Here is a 24,147-nt window from a genome sequence, read left to right on the forward strand (position 1 = left end):
TAAAACTATCCTCATTTCTTTGATTCTTTTTTCTTTTTACTCTTCCAATTGGGTGTTTTCTGCTACTTTGTCTTCCAAGTGGCTGATTTGATCCTCTGCTTCATCTAATGTGTTCTTGATTCTCTCTAGTATATTCTTCATTTTGGTTATTGTATTTTTATTTCTGACATTTAAAAAATCATTTTTATGTCCTTTTTTATGCTTACTGTCTCTTTGTTGAAGTTCTCATTAAGTTCCTTGATCATTCTTATAACCAGAGTTTTGAACTCTGTCTCTGGTAGATTGCCTGCCATCATTTTATTTATTTTATTTTATTTTTATTTTTTTTAAGTTTTGTCCTGTTCTTTCATTTGGAACATGTTTCTTTGTCTTTCCTTTCCTTTTTGACTGTCTCCTTGTGTTTGTTTCTGTGTATTAGGTTGACCTGCTATGTCTCACAGTCTTGGCAGAGTAATAGGTGTCACTTATGTTGTAGGTGCCCCTAGGGGCCAAATGGCACAGTATCTATGGTCACTTGAGCCAGTTGCTCTAAGATTGTCCCTTGTGTGGGCTGTGTGTGTCTTTCTGGTGTAGTTGAGCCTTGATTGCTGTTGACACATCAGTGGGTGGAATTGACCCTTAGGCTGACTGGTTGTGCATATTGGCTATAACCATAGGATATGGGCTGTTGTTCGTCGCTGATCCCATGGAGTGAGATTCGTCCTAATGGGCACTGGTGCCTACTGAGACCACCCGCTGGGTGTGCCACTTGCGGGGTTAATCAGGTGGTGCTCTGTTGTGGTCAGAAGCTGGCTACCAAGTATGTCATTTCTCGGGCTTTTGGGAAGCACTCCTTTGCAGGCCTAGATCAACCGCTGCCTGTGACCTGCCTGGGGATTCCTGGTAGGAGCTACAAAGCAGTCTGCATTTGATTGCTGCCTTTGCTGGACCTGGAGGCACATGGGAGAGACCACACTGAAAACTGTGACCTATTGCCACTAGTACTGCCTGGCATATCTTAGCAAAAGGCCCAGGGCACCTTAAGACTTGATCTTGCCTCCTTGCTCTCCCTAAGGCTCACCTGCTAAAGAGCCTCAGATGCAAGTTGGATGAGGCAAGGTCTCACAGAATCACCAGGGTGGGGTTAATGGTATTCACCAGGTTAATGCAGATTCAAATTTTGTACCAGTGCTGAGCCTGGGGCCACTTAGCAAAAGACACAGAGCACACTGAAGCCATCTGACTCTTACCTGGGGCCCATGGACCCCTAAGAGTTGTCCAGGAAAGACTACAGCATAGGCCTACCCTGGCTTCCCACTGCAAAAGACCTTCAGGCGGTGCTCAGGTTGCATGGGGCAGGGTACCAGGGAGTCACTAAGGTGAAGCGAGCAGAGTTCACCAGGCAATGCAGATTCAGATTTTGAGATATGATTTATCTTTATGTGAAATTAAATTTGTATTTGTTTTACTATACCCTAAATTATTTGTGAATATATTACCAGTTTTAATTTTCTGGCATGGGGTTATTAAACTTCACTTTATAATATCTTAAATTATATTTTGGATTTCAACAGTTTACAAGACTATATAGAAAGACAACATCTATCTCAGTTTTGTGATATTGAAGAGAATATAGCTAATGTTAATAAGTTTATTGATACCTTCTTCCCTGATTTTAAAAGTATAACAAGCATAAAATTAGAAAGAATAATGGCATTACTTCGACCAGATCTCTTTAAAAAAAAGAAAGGTAAGAAATAAAGTATAAATCGTTTAACTATTTCATACATGGGATTCAAATAAACTGTAGTATAATTATATTAAAATATTGTTTTAAAATTTAACTTTGAAGAAAAAATATCTAAAGTAAAATATTAATTTACTAATTTCTCAATAATAAAGAATAAAACATTTCTGTAGTTGAAGAGTTTTCAAAGTATTGTCTAAGCTATGAATTTGTTAGAGTAGATTTTAACACGGCAGGAATTATTACATAATAAAGACTATATGCTTTCATGTCTGAAATGCTTTGATTCAAAACTTGAATCAACACCTTATTAATAGTGTGATTTGAAAAAATACTTTACCAACTCTATTTCTTTTTGTGTAAAATTCAGAAGATTAAAATGAGAAACAAAGTGCTTGGCACTTACAAAGTTATTTTTAACCTCATCCCATATTCACAAAGCAGAGTGAACATTGCAGAGTAAGAACATAAACCATAAATTCACACTATTAATTCTTTCTCAAACCTAGTGTATGAAAATATAATGTTATTTGTATATTGATCTTGTATTCTCTGACTTGCTGAACTCACCTAGTTCTAGAAGTTTTGATGTAGTCTCCTTGAGAATTTTTATGTAGACTAGGATTTCTTAACCTCAGACCTACTTCAAGTTGGGGCTAGATAGATTTTTGTCGAGGAAGACTCTGTCATATGCATTGTAAAATGTTTATAACACCCTTGGCCTCTACTCACTACATGCCAATAGCATTCCTCTATTCTCAGTTGTGACAACCAAAAATGTCTCCAGACACTGTCAAAGGCACCCCTGGGTCACAAAATATCTGGCTGAGAATCATTAATGTAGACAATATCATCTGCAAATCAAGACTGTTTTACCTCTTCCTTTCTAATCTGTATGCCTTTTATTTTTTTTGCTTACCTCATTGGGCTGACTAGCTAGAACTTTCTATATGATGTTGAATAGAAGAGGTGAAAGTAGACACATTTGCCTTGTTCCTGACTTTATAGAGAAAGCATTCAGTCCTTTAACATTAAATATAATGTTAGTTCTATCTATACTTTATCAAATTAAGAAAACTTCCACCTATTCTTAGTTTGAGGAGATTTCTTTTTCTTTCTTTCTTTCTTTCTTTCTTTCTTTCTTTCTTTCTTTCTTTCTTTCTTTCTTTCTTTCTTTCTTTCTTTCTTTCTCTCTCTCTCTCTCTCTCTCTCTCTCTCTCTCTCTCTCTCTCTCTCTTTCTTTCTTTCTTCTCTTTCTTTATCACAAGTGGATGTTGTATTTTCTCAAATATTTTTTTCTGTTTCTACTGATATGATTGTTTTTTTTATTTTCCTGAATTTGATACTATGACAATTACTTTGATTTATGAATGTTGTATCAGCCTTGCATTCTCTAGATATACCACACTTGATAATTGTATATTGTCCTTTTTACATATTTCTGGATTTGATTTTTTAATATTTTGTTGAGGACTTTTGTGGTTATATTCAATAGGGTTATTTGTTTTCTTTTCTTGTAATGTCTTTATCTGGTTTTGATGTCAGCATAATGAGGGCCTTATAAAATGAGATGAGAATTAGTCATTCCTCTTATTTTCTGTAAGAGATAGGATTAATTGGTTTTATATTTTTCTTAAGTGTTTAGTGTAATTTACTGGTAAAACTATCTGGGCTTAGAGTTTTCTTCTTTGTAATGTTTTATTTACCTTTTAAAATCTTTTTTTTAATATGTACATATTTTAAGTGAATAGACTTCATAATTTAGAACAATTATAGATTTATAAAAATATTAAGAGGGATAGTACAGAGTTCCCATATGCTTGCCTAACAGTTTCTCCAATTAACATCGTATGTTATTGTGATATGTTTTTACAATTTAGTTTACATTAAGGTTTACTCTTTGTTTTGTACATTTTATGGTTTTTGATAAATGTATAATGTCATGTACCTCCTTTATAGTTTCATACAGAATAGAATCACTGCCCTAAAAATCTCTTGTGCTTCATCTTTTTATTCCCCTCTTTCTCCCTCCTAAATCCAGGCAACCACTGATCTTTTTTCTGTCTCTATAGTTTTGCCTTTTTCAAAATGTTATACAGTTGGAATCATACAGTATATAACCTTTTCCGACTGATTTCTTTTACTTAACAGTATGCATTTCAGGTTCCTCAGTGTCTTTCTGTGGCTTGATGGCTCATTTATTTTATTGCTGAATAATATTCTATTGTATGGATGTATCAAAGTTTTTCCAGTTACCTAATGAAGGACATCTTTGTTGTTCTCAGTTTAGGGCTATTATGAATAAAGCTACCATAGGCATTCATGTGCATTTTTTTGCATGTGTAAACAAAAGTTTTCAACTCAGTTGTGTAAATACCTAAGAGCATTCATACTATATCATATGATCTATGATTAAACTATGTTTAGCTTTGTAAGAAACTGTCAAAATGCCTTCCAAAGTGGCTGTACCATTTTCCATTACAAACAGCAATTAATGAGAGTTCCTGTTTCTCTACATCCTTGCCAACAGGTGGTTATTCAGATTTTTTTCCCCTATTCTAATACTATTCTAATAAGTATGTAATGATATCTCATGTTATCCTAATTTACAATTTATTAATGATATATGATGCTGAGTATCTTTTTATACACTAACCTCCATCTCTATATCTTCTTTGGTGAAGTGTCTCTTCAGATTTTTTTGCCCATTTTTACTTATTGTTGTGTTATAAGAGTTCTTCGTATATTGTGAACACAAGTCCTTTATATAAATGTGATTTTCAAATATTTTTCCAGATTTTTGGCTCTGTGGTTTTTAAACAGTGTCCTTTCCAAAAAAGTTTTTATCTTTAATATAGTCCAACTTATCGGGTTTTTTTTTCTTTTGGTTCTTTTAATGTTTATACTAAAAAATTATTGCCAAATCCAAGGTCACCTAGATTTTCTCCTCCTTTATCTTCTAGAAAATTTATAGTTAGGTATTTTACAATTAGATCTATAATCCATTTGAGTTAGTTTTTGTGAAAAATATAAAGTCTGTGTCTAGATTATTTTTTTCATGTGCATATTCAGTTTTTCGGGCACCATTTGTAGAAAAGTCTATCATTGCTCCACAGTACTACCTTTGCTTATTTGTCACAGATCAGGTGACTGCATTCATGTGGGTCTATTTCTGGGTTCTCTATTCTGTTCCATTGTTCTATGTGTCTATTTTTTTGCCTATCCCACACTGTCTTGATTACTATAATTTTATAATAAGTTTTAAAGTAGGTAGTTTCAGTCCTCCAACATTGTTTTTCTCTTTTAGTATTGAGTTGGCTATTCTGGGGTTTTGCCTTTCCATATAAACTTTAGAATGAGTTGTCAATATCCACATCCACAAAATAACTTGCTGGGCTTTTGATTGGGATTGTGTAGAACCTAGAAATCAAGTTAGGAAGAATTGACATCTTAACAATTTTGAGTCTTACTATTTATGAACAATGAATATGCCCCCATTTATTTAGATCTTTGATTCCTTTCATCAGAGTTTTGCAGTATTCCTCATTTAGGTTTTGTACATATTTTGTGAGATTTCTATTCATGAATTTCATTTTCTGTATGCTAATGTAAATGATATTATTTTAAATTTCAAATTCCAATATTCATTGTTGGTATATAGGAAAGTTATTGACTTCTGCATATTAATTGTAACCTGCAAACTTGCTATAATAGTCTCTTATTAGTTCCAGGAGTTTTGTTGTTTTGAGGGGATTTTCTATATAGACAATCATTTCATCTGTGAACAAAGACCATTTTATTCCTTCCTTCCCAATCTGTATATCCTATCTTTCCTTTTCTTGTGTTATTTCACTACCTAGGTTTTCTAGTATGATATTGAATAGAAATAGTGAGAGAGGTTAGCCTTGCATTGATTCCAGTCTTAGAGACAAAGCATATAGTATAGAAAATGTTTGCTAATGAGATACTTCCATGAGTGTGTGTGTACATATATCTGTATGATTCCCATGTCATGAAAAATTGGAAATAGAACCATAATCTGATATGAGTATTGCTCCCCTTAAATTAAAATCTAATGGGCTATTTGTTTTGCAAATTTAAAAATTTCATATTAGAATAAAATGCATTATATGCCCTTATGATAAATATATTCTATATTATGTGTATAAGCAATAATCTAGCAGTTTAAAACTCATGTGACTTTTATTTAGAGGATGTTTTGAATATTATTCAAGATGAAGGCTTTAAAATACTGATGCAAAGACAAATAGTATTATCAGAAGAAGAAGCACAAACACTGTGCAAGGAATATAAAAATGAAGATTATTTTGAAAATCTTATAGAAAACATGACCAGGTAAGGTAGAATTTAGGTGTAGAAAGCACAGTTTGACTTACTTTTGAATCATTTAAATCTTCTCTTAACTTTTATTTCTGTCAAGTTGCCAGTTCTCTCAATTCTGTAAACATGTGCTGAGTCTGCTTCTTTTCCAGTCTTCCTCCTATGTCGACTCTCTGCTCAAATATCGGTCTTCTCTAGTACTCTTGGAATATTATTAGAAAAATGGAAAGGTTCAGGTGAAGTTACTAGAGTCCAGTTCAGTTGAGTGGCAGACATCAGAGTGTGCAACAAGTCCAAGCAGAGGATTGACTGACTCTCAAAGGCTTTGATAATCCTAAGGATTACTAGTTCTAAAAGAGGAATGAAATGCTAGAAATCTATCAGATTTCTAGAAGAGTAAGTAAAATAGCAACTTGGGAAGAAATCCAGCAAGGTAATATAAATCTGCAGGATCATGGGAACAATATAGGAACCACTCTATCAGAATTAAGGCCCTTCTTTTTTACTTCAAATCGCTGCTTCCGTATTTTTATAAATATGTTCTTAAGAATCTTAATTTCAGACTCTTGATAAAAGGATTATTTTGACTTTTTGTAGTCTATTTAACATATACACTTGTATTACCTATGTATAATTAGCTACTGAGCCATACTTCTATTAACTTTGGTTTTTTTTTTTCTTTTCTAACAGTGGTACATCTTTAGCCCTTGTTTTATTAAGAGACAATGGTTTACAACACTGGAAAAAGTTAATTGGCCCAAACACTGTTGAAGAAGCAAAAGAATGTCTTCCAGAGAGGTCAGATTCATATCATGGGTCCCAAACTGTTTTCTTGGGAGCCATTATAATTTCTTTTTGGATATGAGGCACAGGAAATACAGCTCTAGTCCAAGGGAAGTTCTCAGGATAGATGGTTCTCCTTGGTCAGGAGTGGACTGCTCAGTGCCAGCCTGAATATGGCCAAAGATTTGCAAAAGAAGGTTGTGGATTGCTTGGTTTGGAGCTAGAAAGTAAGTGATGGATACCCAGCAAAAAAACTCCATCTACCTACCCCATTTATTATTTAGGAGAAATTCTTTTGAGAAGGGTATAATGGCAGCTGTAGATTCTTTAGTTTGCCATAAGCATTTTAAGACAATGATAACTTAATATGTTGTCTATAATTTGAGGAGAACCATTTCTAAGTTAGTTTACTGATGAATCTTAGATAACAATTAAACTTTGTAATCAATTCAAAACATGGCATGTTACCTGGCACATAAGGGGCACTCTGTAAATATCTTTTGATCTTAGCTGTCAGGCTTGTTATCATCTGGAGGATGGGGATAGAATCTCATGCATCATTCTCGTGATATAGTTAATGGAAACTAACTGAATTGTAATTCATTCGAATTCTTTGTGCCGATTGCAGGGTAGGATTTAATTCAGGGGAAGAAAGGCCTTTCCTTCATGTGAACAAGAATAGAGATGCTCTATCAGGCACAAGTAAACTTGACATATGTTTACACAATAAATAGCAGTACTTATGAAACATCACATATAAAAGTTAATTGGTTTCTTTTGGGCAGGATATCTTGAATCTGACTTGTTCCAAATGGATATATTATTTCTCTTTTTTAGCCCTACTCTCTTATGTCTTTGATCTTGTGTCAGAAAATAACTGTCAAGGATAATGTGGTGTGGACACTCCATAAATGGTTTGTGAGCAGAGTGCCATAGAACCTCTTAATGAAATGTAGTATAGAATGCAAAGCATAGCATCAGAGAGAAGAACTCCTACCAACACAAGGCCGATACCTGTAGACACACTCTTCTAGAAATTGTGATTCCAAGAATAGAGGTAGTGTACCTGCACAGAGACATTTTCTCCAGGTGAGGGCACTGAGTGGCTACCCTTCTCCATCCCACTATTGTAATGAGGATTCCCATCCAGAGCCCTTAAGATCTCTCTGTTGCTACAAGTTTACAACTAATCCTGACCCTTATTTTTTATTGGTCCCCACTTTTCCAATTTCCTTGGCTCAACTCAGGTCCTTCAGATTGTTTTAGAAATAACTCTTTCAATGGAGCTCTGTCCTTTTTCTGAACTTTGGTTTAAATTCTGCACTCTGCATTGCTTAATCTGAAATATGGGCACTTGCACAAAAGATAAATATAGCAGCCCCTCTATTTTATCCTTACACACACATACACACACACACACACACACACACACTTTTCCTAATAATCATGTTTAACAGCATAACAAAGGGGCTAGATGTAGTTCTCTGCAATGAATAAAGTAAGTGCTAGTGGTGGTTTAGGCTATTTTCATCATTCATTGTACAAATCCCCATCTCTGGCAATCACAGTTTCCAAGGATCTTAGGCTACAGGTATCTCCAAATCAGAGGTGGGAGAACAGCCAAGGCCCGAGTAGGAAGGTCAAGTAGGATAAAGCAAAAAGGAAATATAAATAGGTCACTGAAACCTGAGAGGCAAGAAGCTCCTGAAGCTCAAGACAGAAAATCAAGTTTCCAGTGATGTCACTCTATTAACATGAAGGGGCATTATTTACCATGGCTGGATTTGGGGGTTTGGCTGCTCAAGATTATGTGTAAAAGGTAGAAAATGCAATGAGCAGTAATAATTTCCTCTATTAAAATATACATAGATAGACAGAAAAAAAGAAATGAAAAAATTAGCAAGGAACAATTGATTTAGGAAATATATATTCATATATCATGTAGAAACAGAACCAGAACAAATTGTGTAACCTGGCATGGATTATCTAGGACCATCAACATCATTTCTGCCTCTTTACTGTCTGTGGGCTATCCCTTAGGCTCCTCTTTTGTTGCTGCTCTTGCTTACTGGAAGGGTTCTACTATAGTGTCTCCTGGATTTAATGTTTATAGTTTGGTATCTTTGGTATAGAGTCAAATGCTATCTCTAGTGCTTAATGATATTTAGTAGTAAAAGAAGGGAAAAGAATATTTATGAGAGCTTAATATGCACCATATATTTCAAATACATCATCTAATTACATCCTCACAATCACCTTCCAAAACAGGTTTTATTATCATATTTATATTCTAGACAACTAAAGCACAGAGAAGTTAAGTAATTGCTAAATATCATATAGCTAGCAAGTGGTGCAGTCAGGATTCTATAGTCTGCTTTGTCACTGCACCAGGACATCCATTGCTTCATTCACAGTTATCTGTCAACATCCATTACCAATTATTTAAATGTTCATGCCCTATCTTCCTAATGGCTATTACCTCCATCTAAGGAAGTAGCATGCCCTAAGCCATTCTGTAATTACTTCCTTTTGCACAATGCCTAGATCAGAAGTGAGTTGCTATTGCTTTTTTAACTTTTGAATAATTTATATAAATAGTGTTACATTGTATTGTGTTATATTATATTATGTTACATTATAACAGTTTTTCACTTGATTTCTTTCCCAAAGTTTATGTGTACAATTTGCAATGGAAAGTTTACCTATCAACCAGTTGTATGGAAGTGTTTCCTTAGAAGCTGCTGAAAGGGAAATACAGTATTTCTTTCCTCCTCAAAACACTTTAGGACTGATTAAACCTCATGTGACACAAGAACAAAGAGGTAAATATTTAAAAATAAAAGCCAGCATATACATTTTCCCTAAATTAGTGAAAATTTTCAAACTACAGAAAAGTTGAAAGAATAATGCAGTGAATACCTTCATCTCCAGAAAGTAGCCCTCAAAGTTTAGACTTTGATGAGATTATGACAAAATTTACTTTGATTTCCTCAATGGTGCCTTGCTGCTTCAGGGAGAAGAGCTCAGATTGGCACTCCTCTTCAATCAACATCTAGCAAGAAGTTCCTTGGCATCTGTAGTATGGAGATGAAAACATGTCTTCACTTTTAGCAAAAGAGATCACCTCCTCTCCCACTTTTATAGTCCACTAGATGTTTCGGGTATTTTCTGGAAAGATGGATCACAGATATTGAACATCTACATTAACACTTAAAGTTCTTCTGAATGTCAATCTGGTGCTTTTTAAGTTCAATTTAGTTTAGCATAGTTTTGGTTTTTAAACCACACTATGCAAGTAAAACTATTACTCCCTTTACTTATTTCAATCTACTTGGATAAGGAGCAAAAGTAAAGGCAATCTATATGATTAGCAACTGTTTGTTTTCTCTAGAGGAGATCTTTGACCTTATTAAAGAAGCTGGATTTGAGATAACACAGATGAAGGAAATGCTGCTAACTGAAGACCAAGCAGATAAAATTTATTTTAAAATAAAAAAAAAAGACTTTTATAAAGATGTATTAGAAATATTATCTGAGTAAGTTTCTGATATATATTTCTTTGCATTATGAAGTAGTAAATGTTCATTATAGAAACTTCGGAAAAGATAAAAATTAATCGAAACATTTCATATAATCTCATTTATAAAAAGGCACCCTGTTAATATTTGGGGTTCATTTTTATTTCCTTTCTTTCTTCTCTAGCTTTCTCTCCTTCCTCCCTCACTCCCTTCTTCCATCCCTCTTTCCTTCCTTCCTTCCAAAGTTGTTCTGGAAAGACCTTCCTTCCTTCCTTCCTTCCTTCCTTCCTTCCTTCCTTCCTTCTTTCCTTCCTTCCTTCCTTCCTTCCTGTACAGTTGTAAATAGCCCAAATTTTCTGAAACCTTTGTTATTTGCAGGGGTCCATCTTTGGTCATGGTTCTGACCAAGTGGAATGCTATTGCAGACTGGAGACGACTGATAGGTCCTGTAGACCCAGATGAAGGAAAACTATTGTCCCCAGACTCTATCCGGGCCAAATATGGAAAAAGTGTTTTGAGAAATGCTGTTCATGGATCATCTACTGTCCATGAGGCAATGGAGACCATTAATAAAATGTTTGAAGAGGCTGTTCCTGAGAATCCTGAGCAAAACTAAAGTACCATACCTATTTAATTATTATTTCTCTTTCTTTTGTTGTTAAAGTGGCTGGGTCTAGGACAAAGTTGTTCTGGAAAGACCAGAACTTTATTCATATCCCTGAATTAAACTTTTTTTCCTGCCAGACACACTATGCTCTTCCATAGCAGCCCTGAAGCCTCAAAGCCAAGCCTTGTATGTGCCAGGGACCTAGCAGAGAGTGGGGCAAGCAAGATACCCTTGGGTTTGCAAACCTTGGTCTCAAACTGTTTATGCTATCTGCCATGACAGTCTCATGAAGTCTCTTCTTGACCATCCTCCATGTCTCCACTTTGAAATGCCAAGGTCTCATTCATCAGCCTCAACTCTATCCACTAAGTATTTAGAAACTTGGAACCTACTGACTACCTATGAGTGATATATGATAATATAATAGAATATTAGAAATTACAGAGCAAAAGGCAATCATTTCTATTCCTTGGCAAAGAGATTCTTATTGGGGGAAAGGTAGCCATGTAATATGTATGTGGATTAAGTCTACTTAGTTGTTGATCTAAAACTTGAAAATTTTTCTATCTCGGGCAATGTGGGAGATAGAGTGTAAGATAGATGACTTTTCCCACCACACCAACTTTCCTTCTTTATTTTCAAAGAGCAGGTTCACAAATGTACATATATGCATGGCTCTGGATGCTGACTTGAATATGACCATAGAGACTCTTCACATGTGGACTGTTGTCCCCAGCTAGATGAGAAAAATAGATAATTTGTCTCCTGGGCATAATGAGAAAGCAATGTGAAATGGAAAAACCTCTCCACACCCATCCAGTTTCTTCAGGGGGAGAAGAGTATATTGTGCCCTAATATTGTCATTTAGGCTATGATTTATCCAGGTATAAGACAATTGTATCAAAACGTTAGATGCAAAAATAAAAGTAAATTCTGGCATAGTACAGCTCATCCCATAAGTCTTACTCAATTACGATTCATAAACATTTATGTTGGGAAAATATGTATTGTATATCTGCTTGAACTCTGAGTTCTTGGTTAATAGAAAACTAGTTAAATGAAGGTTGTTACCTTCAGGGAAATGCAGATCTAATGGGTAGACAAAACTCACAGAAATTATATCTAATTATAATCACTATAAGACAGTACATTATTAAGCATGTCAGTGGCGAATAACTGGGCCTGGGGTGGTAAGTGGAGCTACATTCTGTTTACAGCATCTATTAGCAACATGGTATATATTAACCCCAACATTTGCATATCCCTCTCTTTTTTGATGAAAGGAGCATTATGAATTATATCAAGGATTTTGAATTAGTATATAATTTAGTGCTGAATTGACAGGTGTGTATTTGATAAGTAGGAGCTAGAGAAGGTAAGGATTAAAATATATTGAATGAACAGTAGGATTTTCAAAATCAGAGGTAAGGAAGCAAGAAAGAAAATTCAGTTTTAAAAGTTTCTAAACTGTGTGTGTGTGTGTGTGTGTGTGTGTGTGTGTGTGTGCGTGAGTGTGTACATGTATGCTTATATATAAAAACATTTTGCTGGTTCCTGTTACTATGCCTACTATGTACTATATCATATTATTCTGAGGGTTAGTATTGTGAATCTGTTTCAGATATTCAAGAATATGTGATTAGATCTTGCTGTATACTGGACACTGTTGCAGGGCTGAATACACACAGTTCTCATCTTAAAGGAGATTAGGACTCTAAAAGCAAGAAATAAAATATTAACATATGTCCTAAGGTTCTTAGGGGTAAGCACAGAGTGTTTTGAGCAGATGTATATAGGAAATGGAGAAGGAAAATGAGATGTAAGCCATCTGGACAGGAGGAATTTAAACAATCAAAGTGGAAGATGATAGCAACCTGAACTAATGTAGAAATGATGAATTGGTGATAAGTGGAATAATCAGAGAATTCTTAGAAGGCTACACTGCATCCACAGAACTTGATGACTAACTACCAGTCTACCAAATAAATGGGAAAATATAAAGATTCCTGGCTTGAGTAACTGAAGAAATGATCTAACCATTCCTAGATAGGAAGCACAGAAAAGAGAAATATGTTAGAAGGAAATACTATGAGTTCTGTTTCAGTCATGTTGAAAGTAAGTCAGGCCCTCAGTGTAGTAGAGTCAAGAAGGCCCCATTGGAATGACTTCAGCAAAATGATAGAGTAGGCAGCTATAAGCTCCCATCCCTCCATAGGAACATTGAAAAAACAAGCAGAAATTATCAGACAAATTTTGTCAGAGCTCTGGAAAATAATCAAAGGTTTACAGTAACCAACTTAAAAATGATATGAAAGCTTTGTGACATTTTAATTTGCCCATTCCCTACCACTTCCCAGCATGGTGACAGCTTTGAAGACTGCAGCCTGTGTTCTCACCATATAACTTCAGTCTCTAGTTCCAGAGAGAATAACACAAATATTATTAACAAATTATTGTTTGTTTGTTTGTTTTCTGTTCTACCCTGTCTGGACATTACCTGAAGGATGACACGAGACATTCATCTCTGTTTTACCCAGACAGCACTCAGGGAGGAAAAAGTAATGGGCATTACTTGAAAACATTGCATGTTGAGAAAAACTCCCTCATAGCTTCCTGAGGCTAAAGATTATAGATGAGATATACAACGGATTACCTAAAGCAGGGAGGAATAGCTGAGGGGAGAGTTTCTTTGGGAAATTAGGGCATTCAGAAACACTGGCACATACTGGGGAATGTAAAAGGCAATGCATGTTGAACAAGATACATGTTCAGAAAAGAGCTGAGAAACCTGAAGTTTTCACCATTGGTGATCTGTAGGCTCAGTGCAAGCAGAAAATAAAAAGTGAGGCAGAATTGTAAATGGCATGGTTAAGCTTTAAAGAATTTCTGTAGCATAGAGCCAATCCAGAAAGATTCGATTAGGTTGTTTATTGTTATAGCTGCTGCTGCTGCTGCTGCTGCTGCTGCTGCTGCTGCTGCTGCTATTATTTTTGAACTCCTGGATGTCAGGGAAATTTTATTCAAAACGGCTGGCTGAACACAAACTAAGTCTTCACCAATCAAGAAGAGCAGAGCCTGGGAACAGGTAAAATCTGATTTCCAGAGTTACCACATTATAATAGTTGAACATCCAGTTTTCACTTAAAAAAATCACAGAACATACAAAGAAATAAGAAATTATGGCCTATTCACAGGAAAAAAAAATTGACAGAAACCATTTCTGAGGAATCCCAGTGATTGGACTTTCTAAGTGAAGAGTTTAAATCAATTGTCTTAATGTAATCATGGAGTTCAGGAATCCATGGATAAAAGAAATAGAGAAAATGATGTAGGAACAAAATGAGAATATCAAAAAAGAGAAATTTTAAAAGTAAACCAAACAGGAATTCTGGAGCTGAAGAAAGTGCAGTAACTGAATTAAAAAATTCACTAGAGTGTTCAAAACAAATTTGAGTAGGCAGAAGAAAGAATCAGTGAACTGTAAGATAAGACAGTGGGAATTATCCAGTCTGAGGAGCAGAAATAAAAACAAAAAAGAAGAAGAAGAAAAGTGGACATAGCCTAAAGGATCTATAGGAGACTATCAAGCAGACCAGCATATACATTATGGGATTCCTAGAAGAAAAGGAGTGGGAGAAAGGAGCAGAAAGAATATTTGAAGAAATAATGACTGAAAACTTTTCAAATATAATGGAATGCCTAAATTCACACATCCAAGGAGCTAAATAAACTCTAAGCAGGATAAACTCAAAGAGATTTACAGTGAGACACATTATAGTCAATTTGTCAAAAGCTAAAGACAAAGAGAATCTTAAGGGCAGTACATGAAAAGCAATTTATTATATACATGGAATCTCAATAACAGCTGACTTCTTATCAGACACCAGAGAGGCAAGAAAGCAGTGAGATAACACATTTAAAGTTATGAAAGAAAAAACCTCAACCAAGAATTCTATATCTAGCAAAAGTATCCATCAAGAATCCCAAGTTAACAAAAATAAAGGAGTTTGTTACTAATAGGCCTGCTCTATAAGAAATGCTAAAGGAAGTATTTCAAACTGAAATTAAAGGATACTGGACCATAACTCAAAGCCATATAAAAAAACAAAGAACACTGGTAGAGTATATAGGTAAATATTAAAGCCAGTATTATTGTACTTTTGGTTTATCTTCTTTTTTTCCTATGCTATAAAAAATGCAAATAATTAAAAATGATTATAGACACATGTTAATTGGCACACAATGTATAAATATGGAGTCTGTGACAATAATAATATAAAAGAGAAAGAGACAGATTTATAGAAGTTTGTATACTATTAAAACTACATTCGTATTATTTAATTGGGTTGTTATAAGTTTAAGATGTTAATTGTAACTCCCAAGGTAACGACTACATATAATTTTTTAATTACAGAAAAAAAAGAATCAAGTGGTACACTACACACACAAAAAAAATAAACCAAAAACAAAAAGCCAGTAATGGAAGAACTGAGGAACAAAAACATATATGACATACAGAAAACAAATAGCTAAATGGCATGAGTAAGTCTTTCCTAGTCATTAATGACTTTAAATGGAGTAAATTTTCTTATTTAAGGGCAGAGATTGGCAGGATGGGTTAAAACATGTGATCCACACAGACATACCTTGTTTCATTGTGCTTTGCACATACTGTGTTTTTTACAATATGAAGGCAAGACCCTCCACCAGCAAAAAAGATTACAACTTGCTGAAGCTTCAGATAATGGTTAGAATTTTTTTTAGCAATAAAGTTTTTTAAATTGATATATATGTGATTCTTTTTTTAGACAACATGCTATTACACTCAATAGAATATAGTATAGTGTAAATATAACTTTTATATGTACTGTGAAACCAAAAAGTTTGTGTTATTTACTTATAGTGATATTTACTGTTTGTGTTGGTCTGGAACCAAATCTGCAATATCTCCAAAGTAGGCCTGTATATGCTGTCTACAAGAGATTCACTTAAGATCCAAAGACACAAAGAGCTTAAAAGTAAAAAGATGGAAAAATATATTTCATGCAAATAATAACAAGAAGGGCTATATTATTATCAGGAAAATATATATTTATATTTAAAAATCTTCTGAGATAAGAAAAGAACGTTATATATTGAAAAATATTTAATTCATCTACAAAATATAAAAATTGTGAACATATACACACATAACAACAGAGCCCCCAAATATATAAGGAAAACTTTAACAGAATTAAAGAGAAATAAACAGTTCTACAATAATATTGGAGACTTCAATAGCCTTCTTTCAATAATAGATAGAACAAGACAAAAGATCAATAAAGAAATTGGAGACTTGAACAATATATAGTCCAATTAAATCTAGAAGATATATACAGAATATTCTACCAATCAACAGTAGAATACACATTCTTCCCAAGTGCACATGACATGTTCTCTAAAATAAACCATATCTTAGGCCACTAAAAAGTCTGATATATTTTTTTAAAAAGAATGAAATTTTGTGAAGAATATTTTCTGACTACAATAGAATTATACCAGAAATCAATAACAGAAGGAAAACTGGAAAGATCATAAATATGTGGAAATTAAACAGTACGATTATAGAACCAATGAGCCATAGAAGAAAATACCTCAAAATGAATGAAAACAAAAACACATCATACCAAAACTTATGGGATGCAGCAGAAACAGTGCCAGGAGGGAAATTTAGTGCTGTAATTATTACGTTAAAAAGAACAATCTCAAATCAATAAACTAAATTTGTGCCATAAGAAACTAGGATAAGAAAAATTCAATCCAAATTTAGCAGAAATAAGTAAATAAAAAAGATTAGAGTGAGGGTAAATGAAATAGAACAGATAAAATCAGTAATGAAAGTGAGCAAAACCGGAAATTGTTCTTTAAAAAGATCAAAAAACTTGACAAACCTTTAGCTAGATTGACAAAACAGAAACAAAACAAAACAAAAAGCAAACCAAACCAAAACAAAAACTTGAGAAAGAAAGTGAGAGGGAGAGAAGATGCAAATACTAAAATTAGAAGTGAAAGAAGGGACATTATTACCCCATTTACAGAAATAAAAAGGATTATAAGACAATATTATAAACTGTATGCCAATAAATTAGATAAGTTAGATGAAATGCACAAATTTCTGAGAAGACACAAACTACCAAAACTAAATCGAAATGAAATAGAAAATCTGAATAGGTTCATATTTATAACAAGTAAAGAGATCGAATCAGTAATTAAAAACCTCCCAACAAAGAAAATTCCAGGATCAGATGGCTTCCTTGGAGCATTCTATCAAATATTTAATTACGAATTAAAAACCAATTCTTAAGCTCCTCAAAATAATTGAAAAGGAGGAAACACTTCTTAACTCATTTCTATAATGCCAGCATTACCCTAATACAAGAGCCAGACAAAATTGGGCTACAAGAAAAGACTAACTACAGAACGATATGCCTTATGAATATCAATGCTAGCAAACTGAATTTAGCAGCAAGCATCTTAAATACTAGCAAACTGAATTTAGCAGCAAGCATCTTAAAAGGATTCTACACCATGGTTATGTGATTTATCCCAGAAATACAAGCATAGCAACATATAAAAATCAATGAATGTAATAAATCGCATTAGTAGAATGAAAGAAAAACAGATATAATCTCAATACAGAAAAAGATTTGACAAAATCTAACACCATTTCATGATAAAAAAAAAACACTCAATACACTAGGAATAGAAAGAACTTCCTCAACATGATAAAGACCATATATGAGAAAACCACAGATACTATCATATTCAGTGGTGAAAGACGGTAAGCTTTTCTTCTAATATTAGGATAAAGACAAGGATCCTCACTTTTGCCACTTGTGTTTAACATAGTTTTGGAAATTCTAGCCGGAACAATTTGGCAATATAAAGAAGCAAAGGGATTTCAGTCAAGACAGCAGACTAGGTAAAAGTGGAGTTCACCTTCTCTTAGGACCGCATTAAAATTACAACCAAATTATAAAATAATCAACATGGAGAATCATCTAAAGTCCAGCTGATCATAACACATACATCTGATGATATAAAGAAGGAGCCATATTGAAGACTGTAGGAGGGACAAAGACACGAATCAGGTTGGACCTGCACCGGCAGGTGGTGGTGGAGGACCAGGAGAGAGAGCCCAAGAGAGCTGCAGGAGAGAGAGCCCAAGAGAGCTTAGCCCCATATGGAGGTTCCCCAGCCCAGGGAAAATGAGTTCCCCAAAATATCTGACTGTAAAAATCAGTTGGAATTCTGGCTATCTGGGTGAGATGGAAGGAGACTGAAATCTCAGAAGCCTCTGAGAAGGGCTCACACACAGGCTCTCTTGCCTGCAGACAGACACCCTGGGTGCTGGCAGAAGGACAGAGGCTCAAGAAAGAGTCACATGAGGAAAAACTGCATTATGTGACGCTGGAGCAAGGGCTGGAGAGGCAGCTGCCATTGTGCCTTAGTCGGCACCCCCTAAGGGGAAGTCTACAGACCAGTGCCAGCTTGCCTGTACTGAACTTCCTGCTGCATGGCCAATTCTGAAGCTGCATTAGCCCAGGGAGTTTGCCCACCCTACTAAACCCACAGATTTCCCAGAGCAGCTAGTAACTGGATGGCTGCCCTTCTTACACCATATATAAGAATAGACTCAAAATGGATTAAAGACTTAAATGTAAGACCCAAAACCATAAAACTCTAGAAGAAAACATAGGCAGTAAACTCTCTGACATTGCTACTCATAATTTCTTTTCAGATATATTTTCTCAGGCAAGGGAAAAAGACAAACAAATGAGACTACATCAAACTAAAAGTTTTTTCACAGCAAAGAAAAACATCAACAAAATGAAAAGACAACTTACTAAATGGGAGAAGTACTCGCTTATGACACATCTGATACGGGGTTAATATCCAAAATATTCAAAGAACTCATACAACTCAACACTCCTAAAACAAACAATCCAATTTAAAAATCGGCAGAAGACCTGAATAGATATTTCTCCAAAGAGGAAATACAGATGGCCAATAGACATCTATAAAGACACTCAAGGTCACTAATCATCAGAGAAATGGTAATTAAAACCACCATGAGATATCACCTCACACATGTCAGAATGGCTATCATCAATAAATTAAAAAACAAGTGTTGAGGAGGATATGGATAAAAGAGAACCCTCATAAGTGTTTGTGAGATTGCAAATTGGTACAGCCACTATGGAAAACAGTCTGGAGATTCCTCAAAAAGTTAAAAATTGATCTGCTTTTTGACCTAGCTATTTCACTTCTGGGTATTATTCCAAATAAAATGAAAACAATAATTCATAAATATCTATACATCCTATGTTCATGACAGTACTATTCACAATAAACAAAATATGGGAGAAACCTAAATGCCCATCAACAGATGATTGGATAAGGATGTTATAGTTCATATATACAATGGAGTATTGCTCAGCCATAAAAATAATGAAATCTTACCGTTTACAACAACACGGATGGAACTAGAGTTTATTATGCTGAGCGAAATAAGTCAGACAGAGAAAGATGAATACCATATGGTTTTACTTATATGCAGAACAAATAGAACAAACTAATTAAAAATAGACTCGCAAATGTAGAGGACAATCTTGAGATGGCCAGAGGGGAGGGTGGTTGCAGGTTTAGGAGGAAGGGGTGAAGGGTTAAAGAAGTACAAATTAGCAGTTGATAGATGATCAAGGGTATGGGGATCACTGCATAGGGAATGCAGTCAGCATGTAATGACTATGTGTAGAGTCAGAGAGGTAATAGATTAATTGGGAGGATCATTTCATAAACTATATAAATGTCTAATCAATGTACTGTGCACTTGAAATTAATAATACAATAAAATAAAATGTTAAACAAAAGAAATAAAAACACCAAAATTGGAAAGAAAATAAACTATCTTCATTAGCAGATAACATGATCTTATATCTAGTAAACTCTAAAGAATCACACACACAAAAATGTTAGATCTAATTCAACAAAGATGTAGGATACAAAATCAGCACACAAAAATTATTTATGTTTTTATATACTAGCAGTGAAAAATCCAAAAAATAAATTAAATAAATAATTCAATTTACCATAGCATCAAAAAGAGTAGAATACTTAAGAATAAATTCAGTCAGTATGCAAGGGTAAGACTTTTATTCTGAAAAATATAAAATAATGCTAAAAAAATCCTAAAGAAGACCCAAATAGGTAAATAGGCATCCTGTATTCATGAAACTTAATATTGTTAAGATGACAGTGCTACCCAAAGTGATCTTCAGATTCAATGCAATCCCTATAAAAATCTCAATGGTATTTTTTGCAGAAATGTAAAAATTGATCTTAAAATTCATATGAAATTTCAAGGGACTCAGGATAGCTAAAACATTGTTGAAAAAGAACAAAGATGGAGTTACTTCCATTTCTTGATTTCAAAATAAATTACAAAGTGACAATAGTCAAAACAGTGAGGTAGTGGCATAAAGATAGACTTATGGACTAATTGAATAGAATTGAGAGCCTATAAATTAACCTTTACATCCATTATCAGTTAATATTTGACAAGGGTGCTAAGATTGTTCAATGAGAATAGAATAGTCTCTTCAATAGTACTATAAAAACTTGTTATCCACATTTAAAATAGTGAAGTTAGACCATTACCTTACACTAAATTAAAAAAGTAATTAAAATGGATCAAAGACCTAAATTGAAGAGCCAAAACAATGAAACTCTTAGAAGATAACAGGGGAAAATCTACAGGACCTTGGATTAGGCAGTGATTTCTTAAACATGACACCAAAAGCATAGGCAACAAAAGAAAAATAAATTGGATTTAATCAAAATTAAAAAGTTGGTGCAGCAAAGGAAACTGTTAAGAGAATGAAAAGATAATGGAGAAATATTTTCAAATCACGTATCCAATAAGGATTTAATATCAGAAATAGGCAAGGACATGAATAGACTTATCTCCAAAGAGGACAAATGGCTAGCAAGCACAGAAAAAATCCTCAGTACAATTCGTCATTAGAAAAATGCAAATCAAAATCACGCTGAGAGGCCACTTCACACATAACAAGGATGGCTATAACAAAAAAGGGAATATAATAAATGTTGGTAAGAATGTGGAGAAATAGTACATTTGTATGCTGCTTGTGGGAATATAAAATGGGGCACCTGCTATGGAAAATAGTGTGGCAGTTTCTCAAAATCTTTAACATAGAATAACATTTAATCCAGCAATTTCACTCCTATGTAAGTACCCAAGATAATTGAAAACAAGTATGCAAACATATACTTATAGAGACACTCAAGTGACCATCAACAGAAGAATATGAACAAATATGGTATAAACATACAATGAAATATTATTTAACCATGAGAAAGAATGAAGTATTGATACATGCTGCAAAATGAACTTTGACGACATTATGTTAAATGAAATAAGTCAGATGAAAAAGAACAAAATATGGTTCCATTGATGAGAGGTACCTATAATAGGCAATTTCATAGTAATAGAAAGTTGTAGAGGTTAATAGGGTTGGGGGAGGGAGAAGTTGGGAGTTATTGCTTAATGGGTACAGAGTTTCTGTTTAGGGTGATGAAAAGTTATGGACATAGATTGTGTCGATGGTTGCAAATAATGTGAATGTAATTAATATCACTTATTTATACACTTAAAATGTTGAAAATTTTAACTTATATTTTTATATATTTTATTATATATTATTATTACCATTTATATTTTTTCCATAATAAACATAGTAAAAAAAATCATATAAGGATAGACTTCGAGATAATCATGCTAAGCAAAATTAGCCAGACAGAAAAAGTTGAAAATCACATAATATCACTTATATGTGGGATATAAACCTAAAAGCAACGAATGAACAAGACAAACAAACAGAGACTCATAAACATGGTTGAGGATGTGGGGGAAGGTAGACGGGGTAAAAGAAGTCAAATAAAGGGAGATGGGGGAGGGTGAAGTGGGTAAAGGGGATCAAATATATGGTAGCTGAAGGAAACTGGACTTTCGGTGGTAAACACAACAGAATATACAGATGTCAAATTATAATGTACACCTGAAAATTACGTAATTATATTAACAAATGTTACCCCAATAAACTTAATTTAAAAAAAAATCATATAAGGAAGAAATTTTCTCAGGGAAGTACAAAAATCCGTCATAACAGAGTTCTCCAAAATTCCTCTTGAAATGATACAAAATTAATCCTGTCTTAGAGACATTCAAAAGAAAATGTCATCCTGATATCAAAATCCTCAAAAGTAAGCCTTTAATAGCTTCTTGAACAAATAGCAAATAAAGGAATTTTTTTTTTCAAACAAAATGTAACAACAAATTCCTTCATTGGACATCTCTGTCCTCAGAGTCCCCCTGGGCCCTGCAGCTGCTTCCCCACTCCATTCCCCTCTCCTACCTGCTTTAGCCTCTCCATCATTCAGCACATAGCTGTACAGTCAGTCTTGTTGTCTTTCTCAGCAACTTCCAGTTCTCTTTCTCACTTTTGGCTTACCCAGTAATTCTGAATCCTTGAAAGGATTAGATAGAAAACTGTGGTTACAAGTTAATATTTTTTAACCCTGTCAGAAGAGTTTGTTCATTAAATTATTGGGTTGTAAATCATTGTTGATTGCTTATTTGCTGAATTAGGCAATATTTAAATAAAGAAAAGAAACGATCTTCCAAGTTTTGTAGTTATACCATACACAAGGGATTTGTGTGCAAGATGGAAACTCATAACTGCTTTAAAGTTAGCATATAGCTTTGTTATGCATCTTAAGTGTATTCTTTCTTTTCCTAGAACTTTGATAACGTAATGCATATAAGTTCACATATAACCTCATGACACAGCTTCCTGGGAGAAATAATATGAAAGATATTCTTTGGAGGGAAACTCAATGTTACTTCAAGTCAAAAACTCACCTAAATTAAGAAAAAACAAACAAAAAACGTGGCTATGCATAATAACAATAAAAATAAAATCCTCAAATCTGAATTTTTTTTATCCTATGTTTCAAAGAGGATATAAGGTGGCTTATATAAATGCATACAAGATTCAACAAAATAATTGAAGAGGAACATGGAATACAAAGGATAAGAGTGTAGGATAGATCCAATGAAGGCAGGAGTGGAGCTATATATAAAAAGCATACTGCAAGGCCCTAATGTGTATTTAGAGCTTGGCCAAAAATTTGACTCTAAGCACTCCAGCAGAAAACTCTGAAAAGGTGACATATCAATTTACATAATTTGCAATATAACTATGGGACAGTGCAAGCCATATGCCATGCAAATCTCTCTAGAAATGGTAATAAGTCAAAGTTTTTACTGCTTTTAGAGTTTCCCCCTTCTCAGAATGCAATTTAAATGATGTTTAATACAGTAATACACTCAAGATTTTAGCCAAGGTTATATGTGACTTCCAGCATATTGGCTGTGACATCCCTTCTTCTTGTTCCACTCAAGAGAACATATTGGAATGTAAATGAATGAGAGTGATGTTCTGGTATGATTAACTTTCCATCTTAATTTCTAAACTCAAATGTTAATAAAGATATTCACAAACTTAGATCATTTAGTATATTTTTATTTTATTGTGTTAAGAACACTGATCATGAGATCCTCTTAATTAAGTGTACAATACATTATTGTTGACTATAGGTACAATGTATAGCAGATCTCAAGGGCTTATTTATCTCATTTAACTGAAACTTTGTTTTTATGTGATTAATATTCCCCATTGACCCCTCTTTCTAACCCCTGGTAACCACCATTCCAGTCTTTGATTTTATGAATTTGACTATTTTTAGATACCTTATATAAGTGGAATCTTGCACTACTTGTTTTGTGTTGGGATTATTTCAATTAACATAGTATCATCAAGGTCCATCCATTTTGTCACATATTGCAGAATTTCCTTCTTTTTAAGGATGGATGGTATTCTATTACATGTATATACTACATTTTCTTTATCCATTCATCTGTCAATAGACGTTTAAGTTGTTTCCACATTTTAGCTTTGTGATTAGTTTTGCAATGAACATGGGAATGTTAATATCTCTTCAAGATCCTGATTTTAATTCTTTTGGATATATGACCAGAGCGGGATACC

The 24,147-nt window shown here is 34.0% G+C and overlaps 1 protein-coding gene across 1 annotated transcript in view; it reads left to right on the plus strand.

Annotated features, from left to right (window-relative positions):
* NME8 (NME/NM23 family member 8) overlaps nt 1–10,984 on the plus strand; it is a 41,947-nt gene extending 30,963 nt beyond the window's left edge. The window contains exons 10-15 of the mRNA XM_006925399.1: nt 1,554–1,729; nt 5,938–6,082; nt 6,758–6,865; nt 9,521–9,672; nt 10,242–10,386; nt 10,747–10,984. Coding sequence (XP_006925461.1) covers nt 1,554–1,729; nt 5,938–6,082; nt 6,758–6,865; nt 9,521–9,672; nt 10,242–10,386; nt 10,747–10,984 — 964 coding nt within the window. The remainder of the gene's footprint in view (nt 1–1,553; nt 1,730–5,937; nt 6,083–6,757; nt 6,866–9,520; nt 9,673–10,241; nt 10,387–10,746) is intronic.
* The last annotated feature ends 13,163 nt before the right edge of the window (nt 10,985–24,147 follow it).

Source organism: Pteropus alecto, unplaced genomic scaffold, assembly GCF_000325575.1.
Source record: "Pteropus alecto unplaced genomic scaffold, ASM32557v1 scaffold109, whole genome shotgun sequence".
Taxonomy (NCBI): Eukaryota; Metazoa; Chordata; class Mammalia; order Chiroptera; family Pteropodidae; genus Pteropus; species Pteropus alecto.